This window comes from Physeter macrocephalus, chromosome 10 (assembly GCF_002837175.3).
Source record: "Physeter macrocephalus isolate SW-GA chromosome 10, ASM283717v5, whole genome shotgun sequence".
Classification (NCBI taxonomy): Eukaryota; Metazoa; Chordata; class Mammalia; order Artiodactyla; family Physeteridae; genus Physeter; species Physeter macrocephalus.
Window position 1 is genome coordinate 39572160 of NC_041223.1, and position 14128 is coordinate 39586287.

Below are 14128 nucleotides of genomic sequence, written 5' to 3' on the forward strand. Positions count from 1 at the left end.
TCTCTATAAAGTGAAGAACACTTTACACGCTGATGGCAGGAGGGCAGAATTAGGACTGATTCTATATGATACACACATTTCCAAACACTGTGTTTCCCCATGCCCTCCCAACTCTTTATCAACTGTCTCTATGGAGTTAAAAAGAAAGTGTAGTTCAAGATAAGGTAGGAGCAAGGCTGACTCACCAAGAGCAAGTCAGGAAACCTGCATCAGGGAAAGCCTATCAGAGAAAAGGATCAGTGTGTCTTGTTCACTCCAGAGGCAAAACCCAAACTGTGAATTCAATTTGGTTAAGATGTCCTGCTGCTTGGAGAAGTGACCTTTTTTTAGGGGGCCATCATCCTTCAATTTAGGTGCTTATAGACCCAGTCAGAAATTACTGTGAAGCAGAGATCTAGATAATTTTGGTTGTTCTACTTAAAAAAAAAAAAACTAGCATCCTGAACTAATGAATGACAAGGATAAAATTAGTTATTTTGTGATATTTTCAGTGATAAACGTTATAAAAACTGCTGCAAACTTCTAAAAAGCATGTTGAACATACTGAGAATAAATACTGAATAACATCACTTAAGAATTAATTTGCAAATCTTTTTAAGAATTTAAATTTTATTCCATAAATAGTGTATATAAAGTAGCATAAAGCAAAGCAGAGAGCAGAAAAAAGACACCTTAAAACTTAAAAAGAAATCGTCAATATTAGGTTTATAACATGCCACTAAATAATAACTGATTTTCCATTTTATAATTCCCAACCAGTTAAACGTCATTCATTGGAAGATGCACCATTCCTCTGTCAACTCCACGTCATGGCCCTTCCACAATAAAAAAAAAAAAAAAAAAAAAAAAAAAAAAAAAAGAGCAAAAAAAACCCCAATTAAGTCTAAAGAAGTAATTCAAAACAGTGATTCCAGATCTTAGATACCAAAAAACATATTGATTGATTGGCTTTCCAACAGTTGTTGGGCAACTAAATGGAACAATGAAGCAAACATTTAGCTAATTAACAACTATACACAGAAAAGGAAAGAAAAACAAACAAACAAAAGCCTAGATAGCTCATAATTAAAATGCAGAAGATGTTGCTTGTTCTGATTATCAAGCTAAAACTCCCAGATCATCACTGGCACTTACCTAGCTTTTCTTCTATGATCCTTTGTCCAGTTAGTGTTTGTGCTTGAAAACTAGCTTTTTAAATGTGCTTTTATTATTCCTTAAGTAAGATCTTCTGTTGTTCTACCACAGATAAGCCAAACATGGGAGACTGAGAAACTGGGTAATTTGTAAATCATTACCTGAAGGCCTTCGATAGCCAAGCGCAGCATGCTTGGTGTAAGTTTAGAGGCTTGCTTGAAGGTGAAGTTACTCCAGTCTATGATCAAAACAAATCCATTCACTTGAAGCTCAGGATCTTCAATCATGGCTTCTAAAGAAAGTAAGATGGCACGCAAAATATCCACCAGTGTGTACCTATCAGCAACAGAAAAGTGCTGCATTAAATCTGACAACCACTTTTGTAGAAGCTATAGAAAGTTGTGAAGCATACTAAAAATTCCCTTTTAAAATACATCAAGAATCTTAAGGAAATGATTTTGTTTAAAAATCTTCTTTTAGGATGAAGTTTACTTTATTCGCTATACTCAGGGGACATATTAGAATTTAACATGCATTCTACCAAAACAAATTCCAATGCGTTTGGAAATACTACAATTTGTTTCATATTTTAAAACCTTTTCCTTTCCTTCTAGGCCTTCCTATGAGTTTATAAAATCTCATTTCAGCAACCCTAAAAACTAGGCATGGTACTTGTAAATAGCTCAAGAATGCTCTCAGTAGTACTGACATTTCATATCTTCACGTGTGGAAAATTTGAGAATGAGATTTGAAGGAGTTTCATCAATAAACAACACTATATGTAAACAGTTATGATTGAAAGTGTCAACAGATTTTAATTGTACTGAGTTTATATCATAAAGATAAAAGAAAAGAAAAAGGGAAAGGTGGGATGGACAGAAAGAAAGGGAGATCAATGAAAATAAAAGGGAAAATGTACCTGTCTGTTATTACATAGGCCATCCAAATTTAGGGGTCAAGACTTTATCTTTTTCTACCTTGCAACTTAGCACAGTGCCCGGCACACTGTAAAAACCCCATAAATGCTCTTTACTTTCTTCTAAAATGACTAGAGTGCAAAGACACTAATTGTACATTAAGATACTGCCTCAACGAAGGCAGCAGAAGTAAGAAGAAAAGAGGCCAAATTTGAAAAGTATTTTAGAGGTAAACTTTTTAAAATTTAATACTTAATTAAATGTGAGGGCTAAGATTGAGGGAAGAGTATAAGATGACACACAGATTCTAGCTTCATTCTGATTAGATGGTAAAAATCTTTCATCAAAATCAATAATACAAAAAGAGGATACAGTTGAGGATGGCTGGAAATGTGGAATTTGGAATAGTATCCGTTGTACTTGAGGAACATGTAGTAAACCCAGAAAGATATATCAAGTAAACATCTGAAAAAGTAAATTCCAAACTCAGGAGAGAGCTCAAGATTGAAAATTCCAGAATCAAAAGCATACCAATCCTACGTTCAAGGAAGTGAAGGAGGTAATGCAATCTGAGCTGAGAAGAAAATGAGATAATTACTCTAAGAAGGAATCCCAGCATTTCAAGAGGGATTAGTAAATTTATGGAAGATGTTAACAATTTTCCATTTTTAGCAGCCTGCATTTCAAGTTTACTTTTCTGCTCAGACATTCAGGTGGGGGTATCAGGGAAAAGGGAGAGAAAGAAATCCTGACCTCAGGGAAGAGGTGGTGTGGGGAGGGGGGTGGATTAGGAGTGGAAATCATTGGGATTCAGTGGAAGCGATGGGCTCACCAGGAAGATGCATGAGACAGTGAGCACATGTGAGGGAGTAGTTCTATTTTGACTTCTAAAAACATTTGGAGGCGAATGGAGAAAGTGTAGTAGTTCAGAAAGGAAGGAATAATTAACAGTGAAACCTCAGGCAATTTCTCACTTTGTCTCTGGGCCTCATTTCCTCATCTGTAAAATCAGTAGTTTGGAATAGAATCTCTTTAGGGTCCCAGCATTAATCAAGCAAAGGGCGTGGTGTCAGAAGACTTCAAGTCGGAATCTCTTCCTGTCCCTCATTAGCTGTGTGGCCCTGGACATGTCAATGATTTATCATTCTGAGGCTTACTTCCCTTAAATGAGAGTATCTATGATTATCTCACTGCATCTCACTAGCAATGGCAAGGTGGGAGGAGGGGGTATGGGAAGGGAAGTCAAAGACATGATTCAGGTGAAAGCATTTGCACAATGCTAGGTATATAGCATGTGTTCAGTAAATGTTGGTTGGAATACACACATAGCACGCTTTTTATTGTAACGGTAACCACAGACATAGTGCACTAGGCAGGGTATAATCAGAACTAAAGAATATTTGCTTGTAAATTTTACTTAAAAATTAACGATAATCTTTACGTAGCTTATTACTACTGTGAAAGGCAAGGATCAAGAGATTATTTTTAAATCTCTGGAAAGTATACAGGGTATTTATAGGCCTAAGGCTATGGCATCCCAAAATACTACATAAGCACATGAGATAAAATTTTTTGTAGAGCTCTGTTACTTGTCTTTAAATCTGTGAAATATGAATGACTGAATACCTTTATCTGTCACTTCATGGCTGGCTCATCTCCTTTTTAAACATAATGGCCTAACACAGTATTGAGACCAAAAGCCTATAAGCCTACACAGACTGGAAAGTTGGAGCAGGAAGGCTATAGTTCTGGTTAAAATTTAGAACTACCCCCTCTAAAAAAGTATTCACTTTAATTTCTGAAGTTCATAATAATATCACAGTTAAGAAAATTAAAAATTAGAACAATCCAATTTAGAACTTCCCTCCATTATCATCATTCTTACATTTCCTATAAGAATGACAAATAGCATTAATACCAAACAGCCTTAAGTAAAAGTGGAATCTGCAATCAGCTTTGGAAGAATGATGCACTGTATGTATGAAGAATAAACCATGGCACCAGTAGGGCTGAAAACAAGAGGCAATTTGTTTTAAGTAACATATTCTAAGTTTGGCTTTTCCAAAACTGTGTCAAATCAAGAGAGAAACTCATATACATATCATTATTCCAAAGGAAAGAAAATAAGGCAAATCCCAGGATCATCAATACAGAAAAGCATGTTTGCAAAGTTTTCAAGAGTAAATCTAACCAATGGTTTTTTAACTGAATATCTTCTTCCAAAAAGAGAATTAAGTGATCTTTACATAAATTATACTAATGTATAAGTTTAATAAAAGAAACATAAAAACATCCTAGCTAACTGAATTCAAAGGGCAGGTCAAAATCACTCTTGAGGGCTTCCCTGGTGGCGCAGTGGTTGGGAATCCGCCTGCCGGTGTGGGGGACACGGGTTCGAGCCCTGGTCTGGGAGGATCCCACGTGCCGCGGAGCGGCTAAGCCCGTGCGCCACAAGTACTGAGCCTGCGCTCTAGAGCCCATGAGCCACAACTGCTGAAGCCCGTGCGCCTGGAGCCTGTGCTCTGCAGCGGGAGAAGCCACCGCAACGAGAAGCCCGCGCACTGCAGCAAAGAGTGGCCCCCGCTCGCCGCGGCTAGAGAAAGCCCGCAAGCGGCAGCGAAGACCCAACTCAGCCATAAATAAATAAATAAATAAAACGTTATAAAAACTAACTGCTGCAAACTTCTAAAAAGCATGTTGAACATACTGAGAATAAATACTGAATAACATCACTTAAGAATTAATTTGCAAATCTTTTTAAGAATTTAAATTTTATTCCATAAATAGTGTATATAAAGTAGCATAAAGCAAAGCAGAGAGCAGAAAAAAGACACCTTAAAACTTAAAAAGAAATCGTCAATATTAGGTTTATAACATGCCACTAAATAATAACTGATTTTCCATTTTATAATTCCCAACCAGTTAAACGTCATTCATTGGAAGATGCACCATTCCTCTGTCAACTCCACGTCATGGCCCTTCCACAATAAAAAAAAAAAAAAAAAAAAAAAAAAAAAAAAAAAAAGAGCAAAAAAAACCCCAATTAAGTCTAAAGAAGTAATTCAAAACAGTGATTCCAGATCTTAGATACCAAAAAACATATTGATTGATTGGCTTTCCAACAGTTGTTGGGCAACTAAATGGAACAATGAAGCAAACATTTAGCTAATTAACAACTATACACAGAAAAGGAAAGAAAAACAAACAAACAAAAGCCTAGATAGCTCATAATTAAAATGCAGAAGATGTTGCTTGTTCTGATTATCAAGCTAAAACTCCCAGATCATCACTGGCACTTACCTAGCTTTTCTTCTATGATCCTTTGTCCAGTTAGTGTTTGTGCTTGAAAACTAGCTTTTTAAATGTGCTTTTATTATTCCTTAAGTAAGATCTTCTGTTGTTCTACCACAGATAAGCCAAACATGGGAGACTGAGAAACTGGGTAATTTGTAAATCATTACCTGAAGGCCTTCGATAGCCAAGCGCAGCATGCTTGGTGTAAGTTTAGAGGCTTGCTTGAAGGTGAAGTTACTCCAGTCTATGATCAAAACAAATCCATTCACTTGAAGCTCAGGATCTTCAATCATGGCTTCTAAAGAAAGTAAGATGGCACGCAAAATATCCACCAGTGTGTACCTATCAGCAACAGAAAAGTGCTGCATTAAATCTGACAACCACTTTTGTAGAAGCTATAGAAAGTTGTGAAGCATACTAAAAATTCCCTTTTAAAATACATCAAGAATCTTAAGGAAATGATTTTGTTTAAAAATCTTCTTTTAGGATGAAGTTTACTTTATTCGCTATACTCAGGGGACATATTAGAATTTAACATGCATTCTACCAAAACAAATTCCAATGCGTTTGGAAATACTACAATTTGTTTCATATTTTAAAACCTTTTCCTTTCCTTCTAGGCCTTCCTATGAGTTTATAAAATCTCATTTCAGCAACCCTAAAAACTAGGCATGGTACTTGTAAATAGCTCAAGAATGCTCTCAGTAGTACTGACATTTCATATCTTCACGTGTGGAAAATTTGAGAATGAGATTTGAAGGAGTTTCATCAATAAACAACACTATATGTAAACAGTTATGATTGAAAGTGTCAACAGATTTTAATTGTACTGAGTTTATATCATAAAGATAAAAGAAAAGAAAAAGGGAAAGGTGGGATGGACAGAAAGAAAGGGAGATCAATGAAAATAAAAGGGAAAATGTACCTGTCTGTTATTACATAGGCCATCCAAATTTAGGGGTCAAGACTTTATCTTTTTCTACCTTGCAACTTAGCACAGTGCCCGGCACACTGTAAAAACCCCATAAATGCTCTTTACTTTCTTCTAAAATGACTAGAGTGCAAAGACACTAATTGTACATTAAGATACTGCCTCAACGAAGGCAGCAGAAGTAAGAAGAAAAGAGGCCAAATTTGAAAAGTATTTTAGAGGTAAACTTTTTAAAATTTAATACTTAATTAAATGTGAGGGCTAAGATTGAGGGAAGAGTATAAGATGACACACAGATTCTAGCTTCATTCTGATTAGATGGTAAAAATCTTTCATCAAAATCAATAATACAAAAAGAGGATACAGTTGAGGATGGCTGGAAATGTGGAATTTGGAATAGTATCCGTTGTACTTGAGGAACATGTAGTAAACCCAGAAAGATATATCAAGTAAACATCTGAAAAAGTAAATTCCAAACTCAGGAGAGAGCTCAAGATTGAAAATTCCAGAATCAAAAGCATACCAATCCTACGTTCAAGGAAGTGAAGGAGGTAATGCAATCTGAGCTGAGAAGAAAATGAGATAATTACTCTAAGAAGGAATCCCAGCATTTCAAGAGGGATTAGTAAATTTATGGAAGATGTTAACAATTTTCCATTTTTAGCAGCCTGCATTTCAAGTTTACTTTTCTGCTCAGACATTCAGGTGGGGGTATCAGGGAAAAGGGAGAGAAAGAAATCCTGACCTCAGGGAAGAGGTGGTGTGGGGAGGGGGGTGGATTAGGAGTGGAAATCATTGGGATTCAGTGGAAGCGATGGGCTCACCAGGAAGATGCATGAGACAGTGAGCACATGTGAGGGAGTAGTTCTATTTTGACTTCTAAAAACATTTGGAGGCGAATGGAGAAAGTGTAGTAGTTCAGAAAGGAAGGAATAATTAACAGTGAAACCTCAGGCAATTTCTCACTTTGTCTCTGGGCCTCATTTCCTCATCTGTAAAATCAGTAGTTTGGAATAGAATCTCTTTAGGGTCCCAGCATTAATCAAGCAAAGGGCGTGGTGTCAGAAGACTTCAAGTCGGAATCTCTTCCTGTCCCTCATTAGCTGTGTGGCCCTGGACATGTCAATGATTTATCATTCTGAGGCTTACTTCCCTTAAATGAGAGTATCTATGATTATCTCACTGCATCTCACTAGCAATGGCAAGGTGGGAGGAGGGGGTATGGGAAGGGAAGTCAAAGACATGATTCAGGTGAAAGCATTTGCACAATGCTAGGTATATAGCATGTGTTCAGTAAATGTTGGTTGGAATACACACATAGCACGCTTTTTATTGTAACGGTAACCACAGACATAGTGCACTAGGCAGGGTATAATCAGAACTAAAGAATATTTGCTTGTAAATTTTACTTAAAAATTAACGATAATCTTTACGTAGCTTATTACTACTGTGAAAGGCAAGGATCAAGAGATTATTTTTAAATCTCTGGAAAGTATACAGGGTATTTATAGGCCTAAGGCTATGGCATCCCAAAATACTACATAAGCACATGAGATAAAATTTTTTGTAGAGCTCTGTTACTTGTCTTTAAATCTGTGAAATATGAATGACTGAATACCTTTATCTGTCACTTCATGGCTGGCTCATCTCCTTTTTAAACATAATGGCCTAACACAGTATTGAGACCAAAAGCCTATAAGCCTACACAGACTGGAAAGTTGGAGCAGGAAGGCTATAGTTCTGGTTAAAATTTAGAACTACCCCCTCTAAAAAAGTATTCACTTTAATTTCTGAAGTTCATAATAATATCACAGTTAAGAAAATTAAAAATTAGAACAATCCAATTTAGAACTTCCCTCCATTATCATCATTCTTACATTTCCTATAAGAATGACAAATAGCATTAATACCAAACAGCCTTAAGTAAAAGTGGAATCTGCAATCAGCTTTGGAAGAATGATGCACTGTATGTATGAAGAATAAACCATGGCACCAGTAGGGCTGAAAACAAGAGGCAATTTGTTTTAAGTAACATATTCTAAGTTTGGCTTTTCCAAAACTGTGTCAAATCAAGAGAGAAACTCATATACATATCATTATTCCAAAGGAAAGAAAATAAGGCAAATCCCAGGATCATCAATACAGAAAAGCATGTTTGCAAAGTTTTCAAGAGTAAATCTAACCAATGGTTTTTTAACTGAATATCTTCTTCCAAAAAGAGAATTAAGTGATCTTTACATAAATTATACTAATGTATAAGTTTAATAAAAGAAACATAAAAACATCCTAGCTAACTGAATTCAAAGGGCAGGTCAAAATCACTCTTGAGGGCTTCCCTGGTGGCGCAGTGGTTGGGAATCCGCCTGCCGGTGTGGGGGACACGGGTTCGAGCCCTGGTCTGGGAGGATCCCACGTGCCGCGGAGCGGCTAAGCCCGTGCGCCACAAGTACTGAGCCTGCGCTCTAGAGCCCATGAGCCACAACTGCTGAAGCCCGTGCGCCTGGAGCCTGTGCTCTGCAGCGGGAGAAGCCACCGCAACGAGAAGCCCGCGCACTGCAGCAAAGAGTGGCCCCCGCTCGCCGCGGCTAGAGAAAGCCCGCAAGCGGCAGCGAAGACCCAACTCAGCCATAAATAAATAAATAAATAAATTAAAAAAAACAAAAACAAAAAACACCACTCTTGACACTCCAATCCTCTGTTGTCAAACATGTCACATTACTACCATTAGCAGCTCAGCAGGTTATTCCTAAGTAGAACATTATTACATGAGATCTTGCCAAAGTCCGCAAAATATCTTCCAAAGAAATGGAGCATTTTATGAATTTTCTGTCTTCAGGAATCCTACTTTCATTATTCTCTTTGAAACTGTTTTTGAACTGTTGTATTTTACAAATTAGACGTCACTACAATAAGTATTTCACAAGCTCATGTTTGGGGTTTACATCCCAATTCTAGTAGCTCTACCATTGCTATTCTTCCCTTCTATGTTGAAAGAAAGCCATAAGCAATAAAGTAGCCCATTAATGGAGCGCTTGGCTCCTGACTGTGCTTCCCAAAGCAGCATTAGGTAAAGCCTGAACCTGAAATCAACTTGGAGAGGATGAAATAATGACACCAGTACAACTGGGACTATGTAGACCACTGCTCTTGAAAGAAGTCAAAGCTGCTATAATATGTAAAAAAAAAAAAAAAATTCTCCTATTTAGTACCAGTGTGATCAAGAGCAGGGAAGCTTCTTCTGCTGCCTCTGGCCTTACAAGGTTTGGGGGAGCTACCTAGCCTATGCTTCTCTCCTGGGGCTCACAATGTCTCATCCCCTACTAGAGCTTACAATCAGTGCAGAGAGCAACTTAAATCACAAACAGGCCATTTCCTTCCTCCTCTCCAGCCCTTTCTTTTAGCCTGACAAGGGAAAACTGGCATCTTGGCATCACGCTGAGCAGCACAGGAGCAAGCATTTTCCCCTCCGTCACTAAATCAATCAGCCATTATTAAATTCTTCTTGAAGGCTGCCCCCAGCCCTCAGTTTTCATTATGCCACATCTTCTAATGTCTGAAGCACTTTGTGTTAGAAAGGTGCTAGGGGAAGAGACAAAGGAGAAGAATTACTTTTATTAATGCCTCGGAGTATCATTAGTGCTAAAGTCAATGAATTCACCAAGCTATTTTATATTACTGAGTGGTAATAATAATATCTCTATCTGTGTAATCGTTTAAGATTTCCAAAGCAATTTCAAACGCATTATCTTAATCTCAAAATAAGCCCAAAGTCTCTGTGCCTGGCTTAGTTCCTATTATTTTGGAGATGAGGTCTCAGAATTTAGACACTTTGTCCAAAATCACTATGGGAGTAAAACTGGAAGCCTAGATGAGAAGCTGGGTCTTACTGACACCCCAGTGCTCTCCACTCCTTATGGCGCCTAGACCTAGAACCGAGTTTGATGAATAGCTGTTCTGCTTTCTCCTGTCTCAGTGGCATACTGTGTGTCAGAAGATAGATCAGAAAGTCGATACCAACATGGCGCCAGGCCAGGTACCAGGGTAGCTCCAACCTGGTCCCAGCAAGGGGCTTTGGCTGAAGAAAAGTAACAAGACGTTTGTAAAAGTCAGGATGGGAACAGGCTAAGTCTACAAACCTTAGAGGAAATATGAAATCCAAAATAATTAAATGCCTGGTTTGTATCACTAGGCACAGATTAGTTGTCTCAGCCTTGCTTTAGTTTTACTGCTGTGGAAATGTAGGTGAGTAAGAACAAAAGAATCCTTGTAAATGAAACATCTAGAGGAAAAATGTCATTCTTTGAAAAAAAGAAGGTTAAAAAATGTGCACGGGCTGCCGCCAAAATAAAATGAAATAAAACAAAGTTGTGCTGAAAAAATACAAACACTGAAAAGGCAACTCTTCCTCAGGGCAGAGTAAGTGTCTGCTTAGCTGCTTAATACAGTCTTTGCCTTCAGAATATTTATTCTACCAACTTAAATTTCTGTGCCTAATGGTCTACATTCTGATGTTTAATCAAGATTTTCTAAAACATAGATGAATTTTTTAATTATCAGAGCTTGCTTTTTTTATAATTATATTTAATTGTCTTTTCCCAGATTTATGTTGGTTAACTATCTGTACACACAAAACAAGTTTGACCAATTCACTTACTAGCTGTGCGGTTATGGGTGGAATAACTGCTCTGTGCCTCAGTTTCTGCATCTGCAAAATGTGGATATTAACAGAACCTACCTCATATGTATGTGATAAAGATTTAATAAATTAATGTTTATAAAGTGCTTAGAATAGTGCCTGACACATAGCATATACTATAAAAGTGTTTTAAAATGAATGAATGAATTAAATAATTAATTAAAATGAAAAAAATAAAAGGTTGAATTACATTACCCGAGCAGGTGATTTTCTTTCTATACAACACTGAGCAGCCTGCTGCCCCTGCCCTGAACTTCCAGAACTGACAAGCAGTACCCTCATTTAGCACTTAACAACCTCTCTGGAGTTACTTAGCTTTTTTGTGTTTTTTTCTTCCCAGAGAGGTTGTACGTTCCTTGATGGTAAAAAGAATGTGTCATGTGTCTTTTTTTGCACCTAGCACCTATTAAATGTCCACGTATGTAGCAAATGCTGGAAAAAAGTATACTTTTTAAAACATTGATTTGAATCAAGTACTATTCTATTCACTCATTTTACTCGACGTTGTAAGGACCCAACCAACGTACGGGGACATCTTTTCCCTCATGTCAATAGTGCCACTTACTATGTTAATGAAATATATGTACCTGCCTTCAATGATGTAAAAGAATTCAACCTTTTTCCCAGAATGGAGGAAATATAGTAATTAACTAAGGATAATTTAATGATTTACTAATTGTTGGCTCATGTTTTAAAATATCTTTACACATTTTTTGAGACATCCTTTCAGAGCACTTTAGTAACATCAAATCTGTTGCTTCTTTTCAACTTTGTTTAAAGTTGCATATTTGAAACATGAAAATAGCCTGGTTTGGGCCAGACCCAATCAACATCCTGCTGAAGTTTGGAACTCTTGGTCATTGCTGTTATTTCAGGATTATTTCACTAATTACTGCATTATTACCCTAGTTTTTAGAGACTGTCCTATTTTTTTTAAGAGATTTGTCCCAATATTTCGCTAACATTTCTCAGGACAATTTTTTTTCTCTCCCATTTTCCATGGTATGAACCAAGGGCATATTTTGAAGTAAGCTGCAGTTCCCAGAGTATTTGTTTAAAGACCAGCTCTATAAGGAAGCAATACAGAAGCCCTGCTGGGACAGAAACCCCATGGAACCCACACCTGCATTCCTAGTATTGACCTAATCTCAAAATCAGCCGTAATACAGCATAGCAGTGCCTCTAGGATTTCGAAGGTAAAGATTCCTGACCCTGCCAGGATATATGACACCAAGAAACAAAAGCTGAAAAATATTTAAATATTTTAATAAACAGAGCCAAGAAGACTTGAAAAAAATCAGTCCAAAAAAATTAAGCCTCTTTTTTGGCTTGTTTTTTGTTTTTAAAATTACCAAGTAAGAGTGTTTCTCCCTAATTAACTAGTTAATTGCCCTTGTCTGTTTTAATCTATTTCTAATCATTTTATTTTATTTTATATTTTATATTATTTTATTTTAGTGCACTTCCACAAAAGAGTAAAGCTTCGTGGCTGAGAATAAAGCAAATATGTATAGTCTATGGCTATTTTTTAAAAATTTTAAGCTATCATCATCATAACCTTCTTTCATTTGAAGATTGGCCACATTATTTTAATAAATGAGAGCACAGTCATAATTAAAACTGAAGCTTCAAATAGCTGGCCATTTGTATAATATTTTCCTTTGTACCAAAAAGCCACACAATAGGAACGAACAAACTGACAACAGTACATTTTTTAGGCAAATTCCAGGATAAGTTAGAGGATCATAGCACTGTCTCACCAATCAGTCTGTGAGCCCTTTCAGAGTTTCAGTACTATAAATGATAATCAGTGTCCATTATGGCAAGCCAAACATGGTACAAGACGGTCAGTACTTTCTGAATTGCCACTATATTAGAATCATTTTAACTTCGCTGTATTTAATTGTTTTCTAGTGGTTGTTAACCTGATTCCAGATAAATTGTTTGTTTACAATTGGTTGTTTGTGGTACTAAGTATAGAGAAGTCATTTATAAGTCTAAGAAGGTAAAATATCACTTGCAGGCTAACTGACAAATTACAGGCCACATGTCAGAATACATGTCATCAGTATGTTTCAGGTAACACAGTTTACTCATGAATATTCCCAATAATTACATGCCAGTGAATTTCGACTTCTCAGATACCTACCTGCTCTCACGCCCTAGGGTCTAGACCACAATCTACTTTCGTTCCAAACTTCCTTTTCTTAAGGTAGTATAATCTATTCTAGCTTCTTAGTACATTACCATTACACTCTGTTGATGAAATCAGGTGGACAACTTGAAGGTATCTGTTGAGTCCTAAGCAGGGCACTGTCACTCAGGAAAGCAAGACAGCATATAATATATGGAGGACTACTGCATCACAGTACTGCAGGGTAACAATCCGTTTGTTTTTAATTTTGTGGGATTTACTTTTGTTTTCAGAAATTATGTTAGACGATTTGAAAAAAAATAAAGATAAAATTGTGTGAATCTTTGCCAAGGATAGCCTGCTCAATAAATGTAACAAATCATCTGAAACCTGTTCTATGTTTTTTTTAAAAAAGAACCACAGACCACACTGAAAGTCATTTTGACATTTCAGTATTTCAAATATTTTTTAGCTGTATTAGAAGGTGGGTACACTGTAAATGTTATACCTCAGTCTCCTGAAGATTCCATATTTCCTGTAAAGGCTTTGGAAATGGTCCAGTTACTTGCAATAACCTGAAACTGACCTGCACTATATTGCAAGAGGAGGAGACACTATTTTATTTATAGTCACCATCTCACACACATTTACTGTTTCCAGTCTCCTGAGAAGCACAGAAAACTGTCCTAAAAACTCAATATAGGAGAAAGTATATATCAGATAACTTCCTGCTTAGAATTCTTTTTTTAAAAAGTGCATAACTCAATTCAACTCGACAGACATTTACTGAACATTAACTCTAGTTCAGGTGCTGTTATAATCACATGAGGCTTAGTCTTTTCTTGTTATACAAAACTCTTTACAAAGTTTTTCAAAATTCACAAAAAATCTTGATTATTCTCTTTGGGAAGTTGGAAATAACCTGTTATCCAAATAAAGGGGGACATTTTCTTCTACCTCATTTCTGGAATTTCCCTGTGTAATCCTGGACAATTCCCACCTATTCTTTCTTTAAAACAATG

At 36.7% G+C, this 14128-nt stretch overlaps 1 protein-coding gene across 1 annotated transcript in view; it reads right to left on the reverse strand.

Annotated features, from left to right (window-relative positions):
* CLVS2 (clavesin 2) overlaps positions 1–14128 on the reverse strand; it is a 68161-nt gene that overhangs the window by 50472 nt on the left and 3561 nt on the right. Inside the window, exon 2 of the mRNA XM_007117817.2 lies at positions 5513–5687. Within this exon, the coding sequence (XP_007117879.1) occupies positions 5513–5687 (175 nt within the window). The remainder of the gene's footprint in view (positions 1–5512; positions 5688–14128) is intronic.